Here is a 23,373-nt window from a genome sequence, read left to right as displayed (position 1 = left end):
GCCGAGAATCTTACAGGAGAGCCTTTTTCTGCTTCTTGTACTTCTTAAAGGTTTGTAAATTAGCATGCATTTATTCGTCTTGTACATCCCTATATCTCATTTCAGTTATCATTTATTGTGTCACTTAATATATGGTGTAGTCCTGGATGTAAGCTCCACTTCAATGGAACTTAGAAGTAAGTATATGTAAGTCCGCAGGCATGATTTTCTCTTCCCAAGTTATGTTCATCATTATTCATCACTAAAATGATTGACAAAATATTCTTCCTGGAGATCTAATGCCTGTTGAGATATCACCGTTGTTCTCTGAACCAATTTCAAAGATACCTGTGATAGCATATTTGTCTTTCTAGCAAGCCTCTTTCTACCTTGCCATTATGTGACTCCTCACTGTTAAGGAATACTAGACTGTTGAACTCCCTTTCACTTTTAACTCACTTTTAGCACTCAAGTTTATTACCACAATTTGCAGGCACTCTCATGTGCTGTTTTCCATTATGATTAGTGTCTTAGCATCATAGAACTATAGAGTTAAATCATCTCATTCAGCTGCCTTCCAATACAGGAAATGCACTTTACAATATGTCATGTTTGCAAACCTTTGTCAAAGGAGAATTATCCATCTTACAGGGTCTGAGTACTACTCTGTGAAGCAATAAAAATAAAATTGCTTCATCATCAGTGCTCCATGTCTTTATCATATTCTTAGTTAACCCCACATCACCAGAAAATATGACTGATTATTTATTTTCTACAGGGCATGCCATCAAGTCATGTTTAGAGCTTGTATTACTTTATTGTTGTGTGTGCTCAAGCTTTCCGATTTATTGTGGCCCTAATGCAAACCTAACACAAGGTTTTCCAGGGTTGAGGTAAATTAAAATTTGCCTTTTTAGCTCTTATCTATAACTCAGTTATGGAGGGCACACTTTGCAACTCTGCTCTAAAGGTTTACAGAGGCAGCAATCCTACAAAACTGAGAGCATGTGTGGGGCAGAACTTGACCAAACAAAGTTTCTATCGTAGTGACTGAAGAGTTTTCCATTTAAAATGCAGCTTGGTTGTTCAGTTTTGTCTTTCTCAGTGGTGCCTGATTAGCTACCCTTAGAGTTGGAGATAATGATAGATTGAATGAAGTATTGGTGCATCATAAGTAGTCATGCACATTCTCTCTGGAATATGGTAACTACAGATGTTGCACTTAGGTCTAATCATTATTCAGCTTTATAGATATTAAGAGGGATTGGACCACACGGTGTCTTCCAATCACACATCAACAATCATCTCATGCACTGAGGTATACAATATACAGAACGGTTATATACATATATATTTATATAATATGTTATAATAATTTGTATCTTTCTTTACAGCAATATTAGTTCATATCTTTCATACATAGGTAAAAAAGTCACATAAGAATGGCACATGTAGAGTGCTCAGAGTTCCCTAGAGCCTTCATGCTGGGGTGAATCAGAGCAGGGATCCAACAGATAGCATTCCTGGAAGAGGGGGGAATGAATGGTGTCGCAAGTGGCAACAGCACATGGACTCTTAACTTGCCTTTCCAATGGTTGCATTAAAAGGCTTTTGTGGAATCCATGATTTGGAATCAGAGGACTGCAGGATCAGAGGCATAGGAAGGATACTTTTCTCCTGCAAAGGGAAGAAGAGTTTTAATTAAACTATCAAGAAGCAGGAGTCTACTGGTAAACGCCTGGCTCCAACGTACCCCAGCAGAAGATATTTAAAAAAATAAGGAGAGATAAAAGCAGTGGAACATTCCTACACAAAATAGTTGTAACTGTTGCTGAAGGAAGTAAAGTGATTTTCTGTACACAAATACAGAATAACAGAGTTTTGTTACAGAATAATAAAATAATTGGTAATGCCCCTCATACAGGCAAGAGCCCAAGTTTCCATAAATAAAGTGAGTGCTTCATAACACTGAATCCACGTAAGTGTCTTCCATCTGCACAACAAGTGAGCACCTGCATACGAATCCAGAGGCTAGGCAGGCAGTTAACATTATAGGTGTACCAACGTAAATTCAGGCTAATGCAGAGGAGTGCAAAAGATGACATCCCTCCCACCATGCCCAGCATTTGAAAGACAGAGGCGGTGGAAAGCACTTGGCCACCAATATGTGATAGGTGGGCATCAGTCAATGAAGTTAACAATCAGAATAGAGGGGAAAGAAGGTATGAGTTTTTTTGCTTTAAAACAACTCTTTTCTAGGACTATAGCAACTTAGGAGAGGGAATTAAGTGCAGCTTACCGTGTCATAGTTTCAGATAAGACACTTTTTCTGCAAGGTAGCAGCTGCCAGTAGGCACCTGTGACATGCTGATATGAACACCAATAATAATGACAATGTGTGATAGTGCACTGTCAATTTTATCGCCTGTGCAATAGCACTACACACACAATACATCCAAACTGGGTAAACACATGTCAGACCATGCAGTTAAATACCAGTAAGACAGTCTGAATGCTAACATGACACTTGGGACTGGCATGAGTCCCTTCAGTAGCATCTCATGTAGCATGAACTCAGGATTTTGAACATCTGGGCCCTGCTGAAGTTGTGATGAACAACGGGTGCACACAAGCCCCAATGCTTTTGTTTGCAGCATATTTTCCTTAAAATTATTCCATCCAGTGTGTAGTCAGTTGTTGGGTTTCGAGGCCCAGACGTGAAAGTTGGTTGGAACTCACTTATGCTAAGAGAAAAGTTAGACTACAGAATCAGGTGATGTTTAACAGAGAAATGAAACACTGGGAGTTAAAAATAAAGTGTCCCCAAAACTACAAACACCTGATTATGAAAGGAAAGTACTCCAATTGTGCTGCAGTCCAATTTAGATGGAAGGACAAAGTCAGTTTTGCCATTTTGAAAGGATGTTGTTCCCAACAATCAGAACTGAAGCATTTTTAGATATAATTTCAAATGAAAAATGAAAGCATATTGAATAGATCCAGTATCACTTCTTCAAGTCAATTCCAAGCATGTCTCCAGTCAAGAGAGCTTTCCTAGATTAGAAAGATCAACAGTCTCATCTCACAGACTAACCTGTTTATGTATAGTGTAGGTAAGCTGGAGAATACCTACTTGAATTAATGAGGCACCACTATTGGCACTTGTTAAGACAGCCTGAGTGAGGAGGATAACTGGCTAAAGCCAACAACATCAAAGATGAAGACTGACTCCAAGTGCCATCTCTCCTGCACATTACAAGAGAAGCAAGGCAGCAATACATGAAGATAAAAGGAATGAAGCCAAGTGATATTGGCCAAAATCCTCTGAGTGACATAAGCAGGAGTGAAGTGTGACTATGGGCCCTTCCGCATAGTCATAGAACCCAGAATATCAAGGCGGATAATCCACAATATCTGCTTTGAATTGCATTATCTGAGTCCATACTACCATATAGTCCAGTTCAACGTGGATTTTATACAGCTGTGTGGAAGTTGCCTCAGTCATGCATATGTGATCCAGGATGGAGCACAAGGTGATATTCTGTAGCCCTTTGTGAAACAAACTCCCTTTCCCCTAAACTGTCATGCTCTTGCTTACTGGAAGAGAGCAGGAAAGCATCCCAACCAATTTAGTGCAAAGAGAAAAGGATAGAACGGGATACTCAGCCAGTGTGTACTCTCACATTTCTTTTGCACTCTAAACCAAATTTATCAACATTTCATTTGCCTCCCCGCTTTATTCCTGTTGCATTCATAAGAAGAAATGCCAGAAGTGGCTCCCTCCTGGGGCTTAACCTTTTCGGGGGGTGGGAGGTTTTGGGAAAGGCACAGGGGGTCAGCAGATAGCCTCTTGTGCCCTATCCAAAATATTTTTAAAAAGGACTTAAATGACTATGTGCGGGAGTAGGATATGTAACTTTGTGGATGGAATATTATCCCCCCACCTGCTTGGGGTAGGACCTTGGTCTCTTTGTCCCTTTATATTTTTTGCATCTCAAAAGAAACAAAGGCACAACAGAAGAGTGAGTGACAGTGGAAAAACCAAAAAACAAAACAAAACAAAACACTGAAGTGATGCAGCAATATCTCAGGAACAGTCTGTATGCAGTCAATGTGTATTGTAGTTCTTTCCGATGTATCTTGTTCATTGCTTTTCCAGTGACTGATCAGAACCTGCTGAGTTATAATTTATTCATGTTATCTTCATCTCATAATAGGTACCTCAGATCTGAAATATATGCTAAGATATTGAAGGTGGAGACAACAGTATTGCTTGTGGTCCCCAGCCTATTTTTACAGATCTTACTATACCCATCTATTGCTCCTGGAACATTGTCCCACAGTACAGAAGACTCATCAATGTACTCTTCTCCCTTTTTGGATGGGAGACACTCTACCATGCAAGCTGGCAAAGGCCTATGGTAGAAGGCGGTGCTCTGTTTCCAGCCCTAAGTGAAAGTGCTGATATTAAAATTTAAATTTTAAATGACTTAACAGCCAGGTTATCAGAAAGATATCAGAAAGAGCATTTTCAAAGGCCCTTATTTGGATGTACCTGATAGATGTGATGAGATGGGTTGCTACTAAATGAAGGGCCTTTTCAGAGGTAGCACCATGATTGTGGAATGTCCTCTTTCAAAGAGGCTTACTTCCTCACACTGTCATTTTTAAGCATCAAGTGACCTTTTTTCTTGATCGTATTTCAGTACTTTTTAAGGCCTTTGGCACAACTGTGCTCTGTAGTAAATGGTTTTATCATGACAGTTTTAATCTGTTCTTTATTTTGAATGATTTTATATTTCATGGTTTGCAGTCTCCCCAAATAAACCACCCATAGAACCTGTTTATGAGTGGTACAAAAATACCATAAATAGATAATGTATATGGAGTCAGACCACTGTTGGCTTACTCTGAAAGGCAGTAATACTCTTAAGGGTTTCTGGTATATGCCTTTCGCAGCACCGCTAGCCTTAGATTTTTTAGCTGGATACACCAAGAAATTATCCTTGGACTTTATTTTCAAAATACAGATCCAAGAACAAGTAATGAGAAATGTTTTTGTTCATGAAAAGATCCCTACCATATCATCCCATTGCTCTTTTTTCACAGAAGAGTAGAAATATTTGTAGTGCACTCCTAATAATCTTAGTATTGGATTTTGTTGGGCATCAGCTTAAGAAATTGTGAGATATGAAAAAGCAACAAAAGAAAGAAGTTATTTCAATTTGCAAGATGGATTTGTTGAGAGTATCTGAAGACTTAGAATTTCAAGACAGTGAAAAAATTTCAAGACAGTTGAAAGTTACATATATTTTTTTAGGAGAAAGAAAAGGTCCATGAACAAGTGAGCATTCATCTTCTGTTTCATCACACAATGAGAGAAAATACATCCAAATGAGAAACAGATTTTAGAGAAAAACACAGCATAACAAAATACACGAGTATTTTTCCAGCCTTATCACAAGCCAAATCTAACTGTAGTATATTGATAATATGTTTCCAATAATATATGTCACGAGACTGCAGAAGTACTTGTTTATCCATGGCTCTCACACATCCAAATGGCACGTTGGAGTAACTTCTTTCTTTTGTTACTTTTTCATATCTCACAATTTTGTTTCAGTCTTGCTAAGCTGTACAGGTTATTCTGTTTGACCTCAGTGACATGGGGTAAGTTTAAAGACACGAGTATGGTATCACACGAGTAACTAGAAAGTACCTTTACATAGCAACTATCACATGCATAACCCAAGTGTATATGGAGCACGGGGGAAATCAAGGTTATGAATGAGTGGAAATGGGTGCACAAAATTATATTCATATATCCATTTATAACATCATGCTAGTACATAAAAAGGTGTGTCACATATTATGCTTTAAGGAGTACATAAAAAAAACTAGTGCATACAACGGATGTATTTTTGAAGGAATTATACCTTCAATCTGTGCTCAGTTTTAGGAGTTGGCAAATAAGGATTTATTTGATAGGATGCTCTGACTAAGAGAGGCAAAGGGATATTATCAAGACATGTAAAAGTTCAGCTTTGGAAGATTAAGTGTAAAAACAAAGTTAAGAGAACTTTATTCCCTGTATGATTAGCCAAAACAATGGCAGAAAAAAATAAAATAATGTATGTAAGTAAAGCTGGAAAACAGAGTCAGGGAAAGAATATGAAAAAGAACCAGAGAGACAAAGAAAGATATAAGAGTTAGAGATATGTAAAAGAGCAACCAGAATTTCAGCAATTTAGAACTAAAAGAAATAGCATCGGTTTTCAGCTACCTACATAAGAGGAGAGCAAGCAACAAGCTCTGCATCTGAAGTTGACTTATATCCATAAAATTTCAAGATAAAATAAATCAGTCTCTAAACTATTTCTTTATTCCTTCATTCTCCTTCACTTTTTTTATTTTAATTGAAAACAGAATGAAATGGCTATAGCTTTTAACTATTACATGGGAGAAAACATTAGATAGGGTTGTGGGTAGGTCTCATACAGAACAACCTTATGCAGGGTTTACTTTAGGTCTCACAGTGCTCACTAAAGTTTACTTCTAGTTAGGTCTACTGACATTGTCTTCTGAGGGTAAAGGGATGACTTGTAGCTGGCAACACACATACATTTCTTGTCTTATCAAATGAGGCAAAAGGGAATAGAGTACAAAAGGCTGTTTTCCCACAAATGATCCATATAATTTTTCTTGCTCTCATAACCTATCCAAATTTTGGGAATAATTTTGAGACTGAATTTTTTTGAAACTAACTGCTCTGATATGATAGAAAATAACTGCTCTGTCTTTGCTCTGTATTAAAATGTTACTACAGTATATCTTATGAGGCTGTATGGTAGGGCCAATTCAGACATTCAGTGGTGACAAGTGAAAACTACTACAAAGAATGACCTTAAACAGAATAGAAACTCTTCCCCAAACAGAGTACTTGATGCTAAAGAGATTTTTAATTTAGTGTAAGGAAACAAGGAGAACAAATCATCAAAATATAAAATGGTTTTCTTTTCAACGACAAACAAGGCACACCACCAAACAGACTGTAAAAGCAGATGCAGATTTCCATCACATTGGCAGGTCAAGCTCAAGGCTTTGATAAACATACTGCTTATTAGGTTCTTTAGAATGACAAGGCAAGAAAGCCTAATATTTCCACTGAAAAAAATTAAGATATTTATCGTTTCAGCTAAAGGGCATACAGACATCAAATAAAGGATTTATAAAGAGCCAGAATTCAATGGTCGAATAGACACTTCATCTATAGGCCAGTTCAGTCCTTGGCATCTCCAATTAGAAAGGATATTGGGCAGAAAAACTCTGCTTAAGGCACTGAAGAGCCATTGCTAAGGCAGGCCATTTTGGGATGGATGGACAGGTACTATAACCAAGTTCTGTATAAGGCAGCCTCACAGGATGAATTATGCAGGATTTTATCTTTAAGCATTTTTCACACTCAATCCCAAACTGTTGTCCATCATAACCCATTTTATGTGAACAGCTCTTGATAACTGACAGGGTTGGCTCTGAAATGTGAGAAAGCACACAGCACTTTAAAAAAAATGAAACAGTTAAGGGTTACGGAAATGAGAGTAATAGTAAAACACTAAGATGTAGACCTGTCTTGCTCATTTTTGACGTGTGTGTGTTCATGTGTGCATATTCTGTCCAAGAGCAATTGTTTTAGCAGTGCAGCTGTAGACTAAGAAGAGTGAAGGAACTAAATGCCACCGACCAGCCTAGACATTTCCAAAAAGGGCAAAGGGGGAATTGTGTGCTTCTTGCAAGTACTACTTCACAGGTACCTGTGATGCTTGCAACTGAATTGAACCTGATAATCAAGATCACTATGCCAGAGGGACCATGTTTTACCACGTCAACATCCTATAATTTGAGTGCTAGAAAAATACAGCAACAACATTCCTTTGGCGCAAACCTTTCACTTTGAAATGCAAAGTCTAGGTACATGAAAGCAAGCATTTTGACCAATGAGATGCCCTCGGTGATAACTAGGACGAAAGGTTAGAAGCAAAGAAATAGAGCATTTTGGAATCAGGATAATGAGATAAGGGAATAAAAAGATGAATGAGGAGAAGTTTGAAGAAGGAGAGTTAACCTGGCAGAATTAGAAATGTGAAGTGCTTTTGATGACATGTTTTTATTTTAAAGTGCTCAAAACATAGCCTCTGAGTGTAAATTAATTGCCTTACTCTTTTCTAAACCTACAGCAGAATGGTGCAATCCCATCCTAAATTCAGTAATCCTGGATGAGTTGAAAGAGTAAGCAGATGGCAGAAGAGACCAAAAACTAGCCCATCAAAGTACAAAGAGAATCAACATGATAAGCCGTAGGATGTAGCATGGCTGAAAGAGGTAGCAATATGTTTAGGCATGAAGCCGAATAGTGAATCCAGGGTGGATGGGTGCTTCTGGATGAGGCTTTTGCACTGCAACTGACTGATCGGGCCAATCTGACACGTGATGCAAAATGTAAATCTGTAATTTATTTTGTTTTCTCACTACTAATTTTATCTAATTAAAGAAGAGAAGTATGCAATAGCTGCAAAGTGCTGTTGGACTGATAGCACTAGGAGCCATGTCTCTGGAAGAACTTCTGTGTCAGCAACATGTGCTTTTTGAGCTGTTTACTATAATTGAAATGGATATATGTTTGCAAAAAGGAAAGAAGAAATCCAAGGTGTATTGGAGAAACATTGAAATATTTCTTATATTTAGAAAGAACAAAGGCTAAGAGATGTTAAATAGGCAAGGCAGGATACTATAAGGTTGTATAGCAAATAGATGTTCCAAGTCAACTTCTATTTTAATCTAGTCAGTGCAAAAGTGTTAGCCCCCAAAATTTGTGTATTTTTCTTCTGAGCAACCGCCTTATTATTACACAACATACAGGTGAGCTGAACAAAAAAATTACAGTTGTCTTGATTTCTCTTGGACATTGACATGGAAGAGGGGAAAAACAGTCTCTTGTAATAAAAACGAAACTGGTTTTAAAGGAAAGAAAGCTAGCAAAACCCCATGAAATGACTTTGAACTGCTGCTCAGGTCAGGTGTGACACTGTAGTGCAATAGCTTAATTCATCAATCACAGTCTGACCACTACTGAGACAACAAATTAATAGATCCCCAAGCAAAGCTGCATCAACTCCCCAGGATTCTTACAGCTTGACAGTTCAAGCCTAAACTAAATCTAATAAGATATGAAACTGCATTCAAATAGCCTAGTTAGATTTTTGGAGACAGTGCTACCTCCATCCAGAAATACAGTAGATAAGCTGAATGCATACACACATACACGTTCACACACCCTTTCCTTTCCCCCACCCACATTCTCATGACCCACAAACATTGGGAAGCTTCATTCAATGTATTTATAAAGTGCTTTGAAATTTAAAGCGCTCTCTGGGTGCTAATTATTAGCACTGGATCATTCACAAGGCTGTGAACCTGCAAAACTAACAGACTGCTTGGATTGTTACAGATCCCCAAGCAGAAAACCCCGTTTGGCCACTCTATTCTACCACAAAGCACTTGCAATGTAAACTCGGCAACAACCACATCTTCCTTAATTTCATCAGAAATTTTGCAATTTATTTTGTGCTCTCTTCAAAAATCTAAGATCTAAAAATTTTTCTGGTTCTGCTTTGAGCCATTCACAATTCTCCACTGTGTCTTCAGTGAAGAAGGCTGCCTTATCAGCCTCATTGGGACTAACAGTTGCCTTAAGACCATTATGTGAGCCAACTTTGCAACTATAAAAACAGTATCTAATTACTTAACAAAACACACATACATTTAAAAAAAATGGTCAGAAGAGGGAAATAATTCTTCCTTACTGCAAAACTGTTGAAAATAAGTGGACATTTAAAAGCGGAACCTTTAAAACATTAAATCCTAAATAATAAAATTCACATTTTGAAAACTAAGATTTCATAAATGAAAACTTTTGTGTTTCCAACTAATTATGACTTCAAGGCAGAAAAGGGGATTAACCCTTATGTTTTCATATTCAACACTGGCATTTCAATTAACAAGTCCCCAATTAACTAACACCCTGTCATACCGTAGGGCCATTTATATAATACAATATGGGTGCATTGATTTACACACCCAAATCTGTAGCCCAGTTCAAGGTATGCTTACCCACCAAGAAATCTCCAGAGTTTAATAAAGCCTGATTTCCCTCTAAATGAACACAGAACGGTTAAAATATGTAAAACAACAATTTGATTTTGGAATCTCCTTGGGTAACTGAACTAAGGCTGTAACTTTAATCAACCTATTGGCAAGTAAAGTCCCACTGAACGAATGCAGTTGGGCTTATGTCCAGGTAGATATGCACACAATGGCACTTTTAGTTACCAAAAAAGCAGAAATCCTCCCAAGCCTCCAAGCCACACATTGAACCAGCCATTTACTGGTGCTCCACAGGCACAGGAGAGCCCCCTCTGTTTTGGCACTCTGCTTTGTGACCTGAGGCTGCAAAGCTAGGGGACTGGATCAAGGATGTACCCAAGGGGCAGTGATGCATAGCTAGTTAGTTGTGCACAGCCCAGAAACAGACCTGTAGTAAGAGTTTTCCTTTGAATTAATACCACATTCCGATGTGTTATGATACTTCAGTACAATATAAGGATGGCAGATCACAGTATGCGTAACCTTCTTTTACTCCTACATTTGCCAATGAAAAATACCTGTGATTTTACAGTGACAACATCCCATCGTGACTACTGAAGTTCTCTTAATCATGAGCACCAAGTTCCAGGATGAGGGGCCGAGATGCAACTCCATGAACTGCTGTTGAACTTTTGGGCAATGTTGAGAAGCCCCTAATATGAATGGTGACTGAAGGGATGCATACACAGAGGCACTCTGTCCTTACTCTCCAATAAGGAATAGGAAGAACATTTTTCTTGCCCATCCCATTGTTTTCTTGGGAGGAAGGGATACAAAGGAGCAGAGAGAATGCTTTTCAAGATAGGAATTTCCCATCTGCTTAAATAAATACCTCCTAAAATGCTTAATAACTCTGTAAACATACATTAGACTTCAACATGCAGTAAAAGTCCATCTTTTCCCTGAACTCAGGGACAGACCAGGATTGGTCTGCCATGACACTGCAGATTAGTGAAAAGTCATGAATAGGGACAAAGTGGTTCTGGACATAAGAATACAGGGAATAACGAAAGACATCAGCAAGCCTCCTGAATAACAAATAAAGTTTAAACCAATCAGTCCATGCCAACAGAGATGAAAATTATGTCAGAGAGCAAGATTGTCACTAGCTCATTGTGATTTGTAATGGCGACCTCTCACCCCTCCAGTGGGTGAGGAAATGTGGGAATGACCTGCAGATCTCCGGCATATGTAACAACTTTCTTCTCAGAAGAAGTCTGGTTTATCACTGAACACAGATTGAATCGGGGAGCAACACATGCAGCCCCATCCCAATTCTCACTGCACCCAGTTAAGGTTGGGAGGAGGTGGCTGCATTCCTCTGGAACACAGCTTAATTGCTATAAAACAGGAGTGTGTGTCTAATCAGAAATAATATTATATCACAAGGATGACAACCAGAACAAGTGCTTGGGTCAAACATGACATGCTAGTGCAATAGGGCTCAAAGTCACAATTTCCTTCATTTTGCCAAGATTATAGGAATATTATCTGACCCATCAGCTTCAATAATCCTGGTTCTCTAGCTTATGGGCAGTAACATCCTAATTTCAGCAGTAAAGGCAGGAAATCTGCCTTCTTGTTGAACAAATATGCTGAGGTAGGGAAACCAACCATCTAACTTCAATTAACAAGGTCCTCAAAAAGCAGCAGGCTGTGTTAGGCAGTGATTTTTCTTCTTCCTAACTTAAGAACATGACCCAAGTTACGGCATCCTTCATGCTGACATTCTTTTGGTGCCATTAATGTAGCACTTAGGAAGGGTCACCACCCATCCCTACGTATTTTTCCCCAACTCTCACTAGTCAAGTGACCAGCTCCTCCAAGTGTTATCCCATGACTCACTGTATGGGAGTAGCTAGTTCCCCACCTCCTCTACTAAAGGGCTGAGATAACAAGGTCCTCATGTTTGGCAGGGCTGGTCATATTGCCAGTGGGAGTAGAAGTCCGGATTTTGTCAGTGGCCAGGCATTCCTGGCTACTCATGCCGGTAGGCGTAATGTCCATTAGTTCTCCAGAAGAACTCAGGGGGAAAGAAGGAGAAACTGATATGCCTGAGGAAGGATCTGTTGAGCCTGCAAATAACCTAGGGGGCTTTGGAACTAAGTTAGGTTCATACTGTGCTCTTAGTAGGATCTCCTGATCGCTGACAGACTTGGGCATCTCGGCAAAATCGCTGGTACTGTCTGATACCATCATGCAGTAGATGTCCTGAAAGGAACTGCTTTTGCTATCCAAGTTAAAGAGGCTATCTATAAACTCTGCAAACTCCAGTACTTGTGGACTAGGGTCATCACTGAGCCTCCCATTCTGGAGGGTCAGTTCCTCCCGAGGAGTGAAGGAAATGTGGTCAGTATCACTGCCAGCCTCTTCATCACTGCACTGCCGCTGAGGAGTGGTGCCCCCGCTGTTGGGCATGGCCTCAGGAGGCTGAGTTTCCTGTGAATGTTTGGAGAGGCTGTCGGCAGCAAGCAGCTCTGTCCGTGAACTCAAAGAGGGGTTCTCCTCAGGGATTGCTGGATCAATATAAAAACAGTGAGTCTCATCTTTTTCCATAACTGCATGGAGGCTGGGTGAGCCACGAATGCTACGGAAACCAGAGGAACGCCTTGAGTCAAAGCTGTAGATGGATTCGTTATCAGACAGGCTTTCCATTGTGGCAAGAGGAGCACGCCGGTCCTGCAGTTCTACAGAAAGGCGCTCCTTGGTATCGAGAAGCAGGATCTCCACAGGATCCTTCTGCACTGGAGACAGAAGCTTGGTCTCATAAAACCCTTCCAAATTGATTTCAGTCTGAGGCTTACTCCTGCAAAAGGAGAATACAGAAATGTGAGACTAATACAAAGCTACCCTGTAATCTCCTGGAACAAGCCACAGCAGGGCACACTGCAGACAGGACTCCTTGTTTATGACATCACGACATCCACCAACACAATAGCAGTTATTACACAGCAGGAAGGGATAACAGTACCGGCAGCCTTTGGTAGATCTTTCTAGAAAAAAATCAGAGCCGTATCCTTACTTAGCACTGCTGTTCCTTCTGTCCACTGCAATTTCTCCAATTCCAATCTGTACAGAAGGTCTACTGGGCAGGGGTTGATTCTGGAAGATTAACTCCGGGTTGAGGTCCACCTCTGTAGGACTCACCATCACTTTGGCTGCAGAAAGCAACGCTGTCTTGCCCTTGTTGTAATTCTCCAGGACCTATGCAAAGTAAACCAGTAGATAACAGTTTTGTCTAGTTAACATTTCTACTTTAACCTCTTCATCTTTCTCAACGTTGTGGATCAACAAAGATGACAGACAATGTAAGTGTATCACCAGCAACCAATAAATGATAATACAAAATCTTGACAGAGGTAAAACAAGGAGGAATCAGCAGTGATGTTATAGTAAGGTTTGAAATGCAGACACTATCCTGACAGTCTTGATGGTAGTGTGAAGAGTTCAAGAATGCAGGGACTTCTGTTGACCTATATGGAAGTGAAAGAAGTTCAGCCTGGGGTTCCCATGTGGTCCCTCAACCCCCCCCCCCCCTTTTTTCCCCCCAGTTCTTAGACACCTGAATTATACTCTGGAACTCTCAGACTCCCTCTCAAAATGTGATTTTTGATTTTGGTACTAAAATGCCAGCATGTTCAAAACTATTGCAAGATGGTTTTGCTCCCCACACCTGGTCTCATAGATGGAAAATCAATGAAAATGAAAATTTGTTTTGTGGAGACCCATTTCGTTTTTGTGTACTGGATTTGGATGGTTTGGCTGCTTCAGTTGCCAAATCCATGAAAACGACCCTGGTGCAGGGTAGCCAAAGCCTTAGTCAATACAGATCACAGCAACCACATCTTTTTGGCTAATGGGGACCAATGGGCCTGAGGCGGAGGCGGTGGTGTGTGAGCAGGCCAGCCTCGCAAATCTGGAAAGCTGCCTCTCCTTTGCTTTCTTTCCTGGCAGGCTCCTCCATCCATTCCCGAAGGCCCTCCCCCTGCACATCCATTTGAGGCAAATGGAAACTTACTTTCCCAGCAGCACTTTATCCAGTGCAAGCATTGAAGGAGCTTTGTGCTCTCTTCTGGGGCATGATGGGAGTTGAGATTTCTCTCTCTATTTTGTTTCTCACTTTTTTCTTAGCCAATCAGAGGCCTGGTTGACTGTTTCCATTTTCCTCCCCTCTTGTGGTGTGCGCTTGGGACTACAGTTCCCAGAACCTCCTCTTGTGGTTTTTGGTTTTTTAAAAAATGTTATGGTAAAAACTTTTAACATTTCCAAAAGATTAGTGGATTGGTGAAACCTTCTGAAACTTGGCAGGCTTGTGAAAGTAAATGTGGCCTACAAGTGAGGTGAGTTTCATGCCAATAGGCCTAAAAATCATAGAGAAATGAGCCTCTAAAGTTTCTCCATTGGCAACAATGGATGAAATCTTTCTGGCATAAAAACAGACACACACACACCTGAATAAAGGATGTTCCCTAAAAACCAAACAAGGGGCAGTTGAAAACCAGGCACCAAAAATGGCACAAGTTTTTGCCGAATTCCACACCACCTAATTTCTATTAAAGACCACACCACTCCTAAATATACTTTGCATTAAAACATAATAATGTATTGTTGCTGGGAAAATCCAATTCTCCTTTCAACTATTGTGAAACTGTAGTTAAGATCAAGAGGAACAGAGAAGCTAGAAGTAGTGGCAAAGGACATTATTCTATAAGGACATTATTCTATAAGAGCTTGCTCCAATACAACACTGGAACCATTGACATATCCTAGAAGAGCACATGACCAGCTCTACACACATAGGGTTTTCTTTCAACCTGTTTCTCAAATGATGGCTGTCATCCCTTCCCCTTCTTCAGTTTTGCATTTCCAAGTAAGGCAAGGATATTTAAAATATAATAAGAGCTCCCAAAACAGTTTCTAAGAAGACATTTTAGGGCCCTCAACGTTCCAAGGAAAGAAAGCTGAAAGTTCCACAGTGCGACTGCAATTACAAGCTCTGAAATATGCCTAAAGCAAACTTCTGGAATGATGCACTGGGATTTGTTTGAATTTCAGCACAGATATTACAAGCAATCCTCACAAATTTCTGGATTGCAATATATGTATAGAATTCCTCTCCAATACTATGTCTGCCTCCCTTTACATTTGTAAATCACAGAATCAGCACCATCCCTTCCTGCAGTCTCAAACTTTGGTACAACTGATTTACAATAAGATTATCAGCACCATATTTCAGATTCTCCTTTTACCCTTTCCATTTATTCCATAGTCAGAAGTACATTATTTACCTTGTTAAGACCCTCCATTACTACATATGGCAAATGTTCATGAAGCATTGCTGGGGAAATTATCACTTCATTAAATGCTTTGTTGTCTCCCCAAATAGCAAAATATGTTGGGTCTTCCTGATCACAGCAGCTGAAAAATATGTCAGGGGAAGTATAGTCATGGGAAAGAAAGAATACTGGAGAGGAGAATAACAACTTCAGGACAAATACATTGCCACATACAAGAGAATACTGTAATTCCAAGGACCCAACAGTGCAATTAATGATGTCATAAGGGAAGTGGTTTTGAACAAATCACCCTTCAGTTCAAAGTTGCAGAATCATTCAAGTGCTAATGTTCAGATGCTTTTCAATCATTAACCACTAAGCATAGTTGCATTCTCAGATGAGTTATGCCATTAAAAATACCTTGAATTTGTTCAGACTGGAAAGCTCACCTATATTACTTATCTAAAGTTGGTAGTGCATATGCTGGTAATCTCAAGATTGGATTTCTGCAAAGCACTTTACATTGGGCTACCTTTGTACCAAGTTCAGAAACTCCAGTTAATTCAAAATATGGCAGCCAGATTGGTTACAGGAACACCCAGGAGTGAACATATTACACCCATACTAAAGTCACTCCACTGGCTACCAATTAGTTTCCGGGCAAAATATAAAGTGTTGGTTTTGACTCTACATAGTTTGGGTCCAAGTTACCTACAGGATTGCCTTCTCCCGTACAATCTGCCCCAAACACTTTGGTCTTCTGGGGTCTGCTACTCCAACCAGTCAGAACCCAACTGGTATCAGTCACCTAGAAAACCTTTTCATTGGCTGGCTGCCCCAAGACTGTAGAGTGCCCTGCCAGAAGAGATCCAACAGCTATATGAGCTGTCAGAATTTAAAACACATCTAAAGACCTATCTCTTGTGGCAAACCTATCCAGTCTGGTTTAATCATGAATTCTAAATTCACATTTTGTGTTCACTATATTTTAATCTTTGTTCTGTGTATTTTAATATATGTATTTTGTAAAAATATGTTTTAATATGTGTATTTTATACAGTGGTTATGACTATGTGTTTTAGCTATGTTGTAACTGGCTTCGAGCAATGGGGAGTGGTGGGTAAGAAATAATAATAATAATAATAATAATAATAATAACAAATTGAGGATGGAACCGTCAGATGTTCTATCCATGTTTGGAATACTGGATGAAATACTGCTTGTAGATATTCAGCAAACCAGGCAAAACAAGCATGTGGATGAACATAAGCTGTTTAGTTTTATGGTCTTATATCTGATAAAAGTCACTGACTGATGTGAATTACTTGACCAACCTTCCTGACAAAACAACCTTTGAATATTTAAGATATTTGGGAAATACTTATTACAATTTTTTGGGGGGGAGGGGCTGGTATATCTCGTGAAGATTTAAAACCGTATTTTGTTTTTTCCCAAAAAAATCTTGTTTTTTGTTTTTTATTGTGGGAAGGGACTTAATTAAAATTTCCAGGCACTTTCTTCCATGGAGCATATGCAAGAATAGATAACATCAAACTTCAAGGATCAAAGGGGAACAACTCGCACATATGCGCAGCCTTACAAGTTATAAAAGAATGCATGAAAAACATACAATTTTATCTGGGAAAGCTGAAAATCCCAGAGCTGACTTCATTCATCTTAATTCTTAGTTGCACTTACCAGCACTGCTCAGCTGGGTGATTGTGTACCACATGGATGATGCGACCAGGAGGGTAGAGTGGTGTACTGGCAGACAGGGCAATAGTCAGGTCACTTGGATGAGTCCAGAGGCGGTTACTGGTCACCGAATTTGCTTCGGGTTCTTCAGAGAGTTCAGACTTGGGTATGCATTTTGTCGCACCCACAATGATTCTCCACTGTTGAAGGGAAGAGAAAGCAAGGAAGGACTCTGAGTTAATGCCATTAAATGCAAGACACAAATAACATCACAGTATAAAGGGAAGAAATTAGGAAAATTCATATTAGTATTTTTAATGACTGATTAAACTCAATCTTAAAGATAAATCTGAAAGATGAGCTTCAGATAGGTCTCGATGATGTAGAAAATAAAACTACCACACATTTTCCCTTGGTTTTCACCTTTAAAAAATAGCAAGGTGACCTATAGCTATTCTTAACACTATGCATTAACTTTGTTTCTAAGGTTGTGCCATTCAAAGAAAATGCTAGACTTCAGAAAATCACTCAATGTCTTACTTAGTGCAAAGAAAAGTGGCAACCTATCTTATAGGACAAAACCTCTTAAATTTGGGTTGTAAATGAATTCTCAGATATCTTTCAAATCAGAAAAAGGTTTCGGAGTGTGGCATTATGGGCATGGGAAGGAAGGAAAGAAAAAATGTCCAGTAGAGAAAGCCTAACATTTAAGAGAAGACATTTGTCTAACAGTAGAGCTGAAGATGTGGCATCTGCTTTTTGGAAAAAGGAAATCTCCAGAACCTCTTTGGAAATGTAATGATCTTTGGAAAGGAATGACCTTGTTAGAAGTCACAACCTTTTGAAAAATGACGCCAAAACCTCTTGGTAAAAAGCATGACCTGTTAAGAGTCATAACCCTTTCAGAAAATGACATTCACCAGCATTTATGCAAGGCAGTTAGGTTTCTCAGCTGTTAAACTAATATCCTAAATATTTCTTTGAACAGTGAGAGACAAAGATATGCCCATGCACAAAAACATATATATTCAGCAGAGTTTCAGAAGTGTTCCTTGAAGTTGCCCAAAAAACATCTGCTCTCCCTTATTTGCCTCTCCCTTAGAATATATTTGCTCTCAGGAAACAAAATAAACATTCTTCTTTATAAGTATTGTAATAGAGTTGGTTTACTCACAAAAATCATGTATACAGCATACAGGCACTTTGCTTATGAATCCAGTTACAATAGGATTTTGAGTAGGTTCTCTGTGTAGGTAACACAGGGTATCTTCCTTAGAAAAAATAGTCCATAGTCCAATGGAATCTTTAAGCATAGATCGTATTGAAGTCTAAACTGTATAACTATACTTACTGCTTCTGATGCAAACTGATGGCTTCTACTCTCTCAAAGAGTCTGCAAAAACTGTTCTCTATATGGCTTCTCAAAGCAAACACTGTTCTAAAATGGAGTCTTAGTCCTGAACATGTTTAGACCTGATCGCATGGTCTGCAGCCCCCCCTAACCACAACAAAGAGGTTAGGTAAAATTGCAAACCAATACACACATACAATATAGTAAGCAATTATATACATATCAAACAACTAGTGGAGACTTGAGAAGGTTACTATTTCCAACACTGCTATATATGTATATGTGTGTGTATATATAGAGGGGGGGAGGAGAGAGAAAAGAAAGAAGGAAGACATAATAATTACATCTGGCAGGCTGAAAGCCTAATTATTGGTTTATCACCTTTGAATGTATTTTTTTTTAAAAAAACCTATCATGATGGCTAGTGGCCATAATAGAATATTAATGGAAATGAATTACTATGAAAACAACAAATTTGGGGGGGGGGGGCAATGATCTTGGAAACAAGATTAGCTGAGAATGTCATCACCTTCAAAGGTAGAGTATGTAGTAATTGTAAGACAGGAAGGAAAAGTTAGGGGCAGAGAGACATCACATACTGTGCCAACATGGCTAATGTTAGTATGATGTGTTTTTAGACAACATAAATTCAAGCAGTATAATTATAGGTCCTTTTTTATTCTAACAATGTTATTTTTTTAACAATGTCAGAAGCCTACTAGTCCAAATGGCATACAGAAGATGAATCATAAAAAGTACAGTTGGCCCTCCACAGGGAGGGGAAATGCGACACCACTACCACTACTATCACAGTCCTCTGGGGCTTCTCTGCCTTCCCTCCCTGCCCCATTTCTCCGCTATGGGGGCATTTGTGGAGGCTCTGCAAGCAGTGGGAAAGAGTCTATGAGGGAAGGGGTGTTGTCTCTCCCTTGCAACCACAGCTCATGAGGCAGCTCTGGTCACAGCAAGGAGAAGACTGAGGAAATGTGTGCCTCTGTTGAGGAAGGAACCATGCCTCTTCCCTCCCTCCTCTGTTAGCACTGGATCTATTAGGGAGAACAATGGATTGTTCTGTGTTTTAACTTGTGTGGTTGGGCTTGTCCCCATGTGAGCCACACCGAGTCCCTTCGGGGAGATGGAGGTGGGATACAAAAATAAATAATAATAATAATAATAATAATAATAATAATAATAATAATAACAACAACTTTATTCTTATACCCCGCCCCATCTCCCAGAAGGGACTCGGAGTGGCTTACATGGGGCCATGCCCGGACATAACAATATAAAAGCACACAATACAATAAAACAATTCAATCAACAATAAAAACAGCAATATTGATAAAAACAGTCATAAAAAGTCAGCATACAAAATAGGTATTAAAAACGTGAGTTGAATTCACGGATCTGGGCCAAAGTGCAGAATATGTCAAGGTCATGAGGGAGGGGTAGTTACCCAGCTGACGTAGTTGTTAAAGTGCTGAGTGTAATACTGAGGAGGCATACATATGGGTCTATGCTCAGTGGGCAAATAGGTCAAACCTACCAGGGTCAATCATCAAAGGCCTTCTGGAAGAGCCAAGTTTTCAGGCTCTTCCGAAAGGAGAGGAGGGTGGGGGCCTGCCTGATCTCCCTGGGGAGTGAGTTCCAAAGCCGGGGGGCCACGACGGAGAAGGCCCTCTCCCTCGTCCCCACCAACCGCGACTGCGAGTGTGGTGGAAGCGAGAGGAGGGCCTCCCCTGATGGGCAAAGAGACCATGCGGGTTCATAGGGGGAGATGCGGTTTCTAAGGTAGGTGGGTCCCAAACCGTTTAGGGCTTTGTAGGTGATAACCTGCACCTTGAATTGGGCTCGGAAAATAAACGGCAGCCGTATTATTATTATTATTATTATTATTATTATTATTATTATTATTATTATTATTATTATTAAGTAGTCTGGGTAGGAGTGTGCCTAGAAAAGAGGTAAGGAAGACTGTCAGCTCCCTCCTCCTCATGTTTCCCCAACTGTCCTCCCAGATTCCTTCTCCTTGATGTGACTGGAGCCTCTATGTGAGCTCTGGCTGCAGGAGAGAGTGTCAGGGTGCAAGGGGGAAGGAGGAGGGCGGAAAGAGGCTTGAATGCCCTGCTCACATTTTTTTTCCTGAGCTCCAGATGTAGGGGAGAGGTGGAAAGGCAGGGAGAGGAGGAGGAAGATAGCAGAGGCTCGGCTTTCCACCTGTTACCCCAGTTGCCCTCCCAGACTTCTCGTTATCACTTACCTTGTGTTTTGGAAGAAGGGATAGAAGCTTGGAGGAGCAGTTGCAAACACATGAAAAATCGAAAATGTCGATAACAAATCTGGAATGTGTGTGTGTGTGTGGGGGGGGGGACATAAAATTTCCAATCATTTTGTGTGATGACTCATGGGCTTTGTAGTCCCGTTCCTAGCACTGTTGTGACAGATGAAGAGGAAAACTTAGGTTTCCCACCGTTTCAGCCAGAATTGGAGCTTTTTCAGCCAGAATTGGAGCCCTTGCACCTGCAGGAGATTTGCCTTCCAGAAGTCGGCCAAACAAGCCTTGAGCCGAAATCTCCCCCATTTTCTCGCCGTGATTATTATAAACAACAGAAAGGCGCTCAGGAGGCGTCTCGCAGGAGCGCTAGGATAGCTGCCAGGCATTCAGCTGATTAAGCCTGCTTCCCATGGGAAACTTTAGGGAGTCATGCATCTGGACACAGAGAATGGCTTTCGGTTCTGGTTCCCCAGAGAAATGTTCTTTGGCGGGAAAACGAGACCCTATTTAGGTGTTTTGCCCACGTAGGAATCTTGCGGAGTCAATTCGTCAGCTTCGGGAGTAGGTTGTGTGTGGACTACGCTACTCCCGCGTCCAAGCCCTTTGATCCCGTTTCCAGCCTTGCCTTGCTTCCCAGGACCTTGTCTTGCTCCACGGACCTTGCCTTGCTTCCCGGACCTCGCCACGAATTTACCACGGATCCTGTTCTTGCTCCTCGTTTCTTGTTGCCTTGAAATAAGCCTAGTGTTCCAAGAATCAAGTTTACTTCCTAGCCTTGCTTAGGTTTCATGGACTAAAGGACCTTGTCATCTCCCCTCACTTTGCTTGGCAAAGTGAGTGTTTCGGTTACTGGATTACAACTTTGGACCTTAATATTTCATATTGGACATTGTTTCTTTGGACTAATTTTGACCTTTCCTGAAAGGTCTACTTCTGGACTATTTTCTACACTTGTTTTTATCAACTTTATATACTCCTACAATAAAGATATTAGATAGATTCTGGCCTCTGTGTATGGTTATTGGTGCTCTGCAACCTGGGTCCTGACAGTTTGACTCCGCCACTTTAAGCACCAATCAACCTAGGCCAGAATGTCTATCGGAGCCGGGCCGGGAGATCAGCCACTCAGCTACACCATCGCCAAGGATGAAGTGGACAGAATCCGTGATATGATCCATGCGCAGGAGGGAGAAATACGGGGCTTGAAGGAACGCGGAATCCGTCTCCCTGCCCTGGCATTGCCAACCAAGTTTTCTGGAGAAGCCTCCAAGGTTCACGTTTTCCGTCGTCAATGCCAGGCATACCTAGAAGCCCGTCATGCCGAGTTTCCCCAAGAAGACATCAAGGTGGCGTGGATTTACAGTCTCCTGGACGGCCCCGCGGCCAATTGGGCCACGGCGCTGTACGATGAAGCCTCCCCACACCTAAGTTCCGCGCAGAACTTCTTGAATCACCTTAAGGCGACTTGGGGGATCGAGGACAATTTAGAGGCGGCCGGCCACAAACTCCGGCGCCTTTCTCAAGGGGACAGGCCCTTGTCCCAGTACATAGCCGAGTTCCGAGTGCTGGCTCAAAACACCGGTTGGAATGACATAGCCCTCAGAGGACAGTTTCGGGAGGGTCTCAATATCGAGATGTTGGAAGAAATCTCCAAGGTGGATCCTCCGAACTCTCTTGAAAGACTTATTGACCAATGTTTACGAGCCGAAGTCATGCTTGCCAACAGAAAACAATGGCTCCGAGGCCAGAGTGGAAGAGCTGGGGCAAAACCTCCCGCTCCCGCCGGCGTCCAACCACGTCCAGTGTGGAGACCCCCGCCACCAGCCCCATACCCCAGAGAAAGCGGGGAGGTGCCAATGCAATTGGGCAATGTGCGCCCCAGGTTAGACGTTGCCGAGAAGGCCCGCCGCCAACGTTTAAACCTCTGTTGGTACTGTGGAGACGGGGGCCACTTTGCCAGAGAGTGCCCAGCCAAAAGAAAGCCCGCCGCTCGTTTGGCGGCGGCGTCCTCCGTGGAGTCGGAGACGGCCGAGGCGGCTGGCGCAAAGCCGGCGGGGGAAGCCAACGACCGGGCGTAGAGAGGCTCGCCAACCTGGTCAGAAACCCCACTCAAGAGCCGCCAACCGGGGTCCTATTTCTCCTAGTGGTCACCTTGTGGTCAGCGAAAAAAGGACCCGTCATGATCCATGCCATGATAGACTCAGGAGCAACAAACAATTTCATTGATAGAGAGTATGCCGACTCTCTGGGATTACAATATCACGATTTCAAGAACCCCCGGGTGGTGCAAGCCATAGATGGCCGCCCCCTAAAGACAGGTCCAGTAAGCCAATGGACTGAACCCACCAGAATGTGGATAAGGGAACATATGGAAGAGATTTCCTTCTTTGTTACCGAGGTTCCTCATTTCCCTGTGATTCTAGGGATTCCATGGCTGACACTCCACGACCCCAGCATCTCTTGGACCAACAGAGAACTGCAGTTTGCTTCTAAATACTGCCAAAACCATTGTCTTGTAGCCAAGGTCTGCCATGCCACAGACGCTGAATCCATCATCACCTTGCCCAAGAAATACTCAGACTTTTGGGATGTTTTCA

The 23,373-nt window shown here is 41.1% G+C and overlaps 1 protein-coding gene across 2 annotated transcripts in view; it reads right to left on the bottom strand.

Annotated features, from left to right (window-relative positions):
- Positions 1-1,317: 1,317 nt before the first annotated feature.
- Positions 1,318-23,373, bottom strand: part of dagla (diacylglycerol lipase alpha) — a 182,979-nt gene continuing 160,923 nt past the window's right edge. For both annotated transcript variants that reach the window (XM_003224134.4, XM_008115870.3), the window contains 4 exons: positions 17,154-17,350; positions 15,468-15,597; positions 13,202-13,383; positions 1,318-12,985 (listed from right to left, as the gene is read on the bottom strand). In XM_003224134.4, the coding sequence (XP_003224182.1) occupies positions 12,058-12,985; positions 13,202-13,383; positions 15,468-15,597; positions 17,154-17,350 (1,437 nt within the window). In that variant the 3' untranslated portion in view covers positions 1,318-12,057. The remainder of the gene's footprint in view (positions 12,986-13,201; positions 13,384-15,467; positions 15,598-17,153; positions 17,351-23,373) is intronic.

Source organism: Anolis carolinensis, chromosome 1 (genome assembly GCF_035594765.1).
Source record: "Anolis carolinensis isolate JA03-04 chromosome 1, rAnoCar3.1.pri, whole genome shotgun sequence".
Lineage (NCBI taxonomy): Eukaryota > Metazoa > Chordata > Lepidosauria > Squamata > Dactyloidae > Anolis > Anolis carolinensis.
Note: the sequence above shows the minus strand (reverse complement) of the source record. Positions and strands in the feature narration are given on the sequence as shown.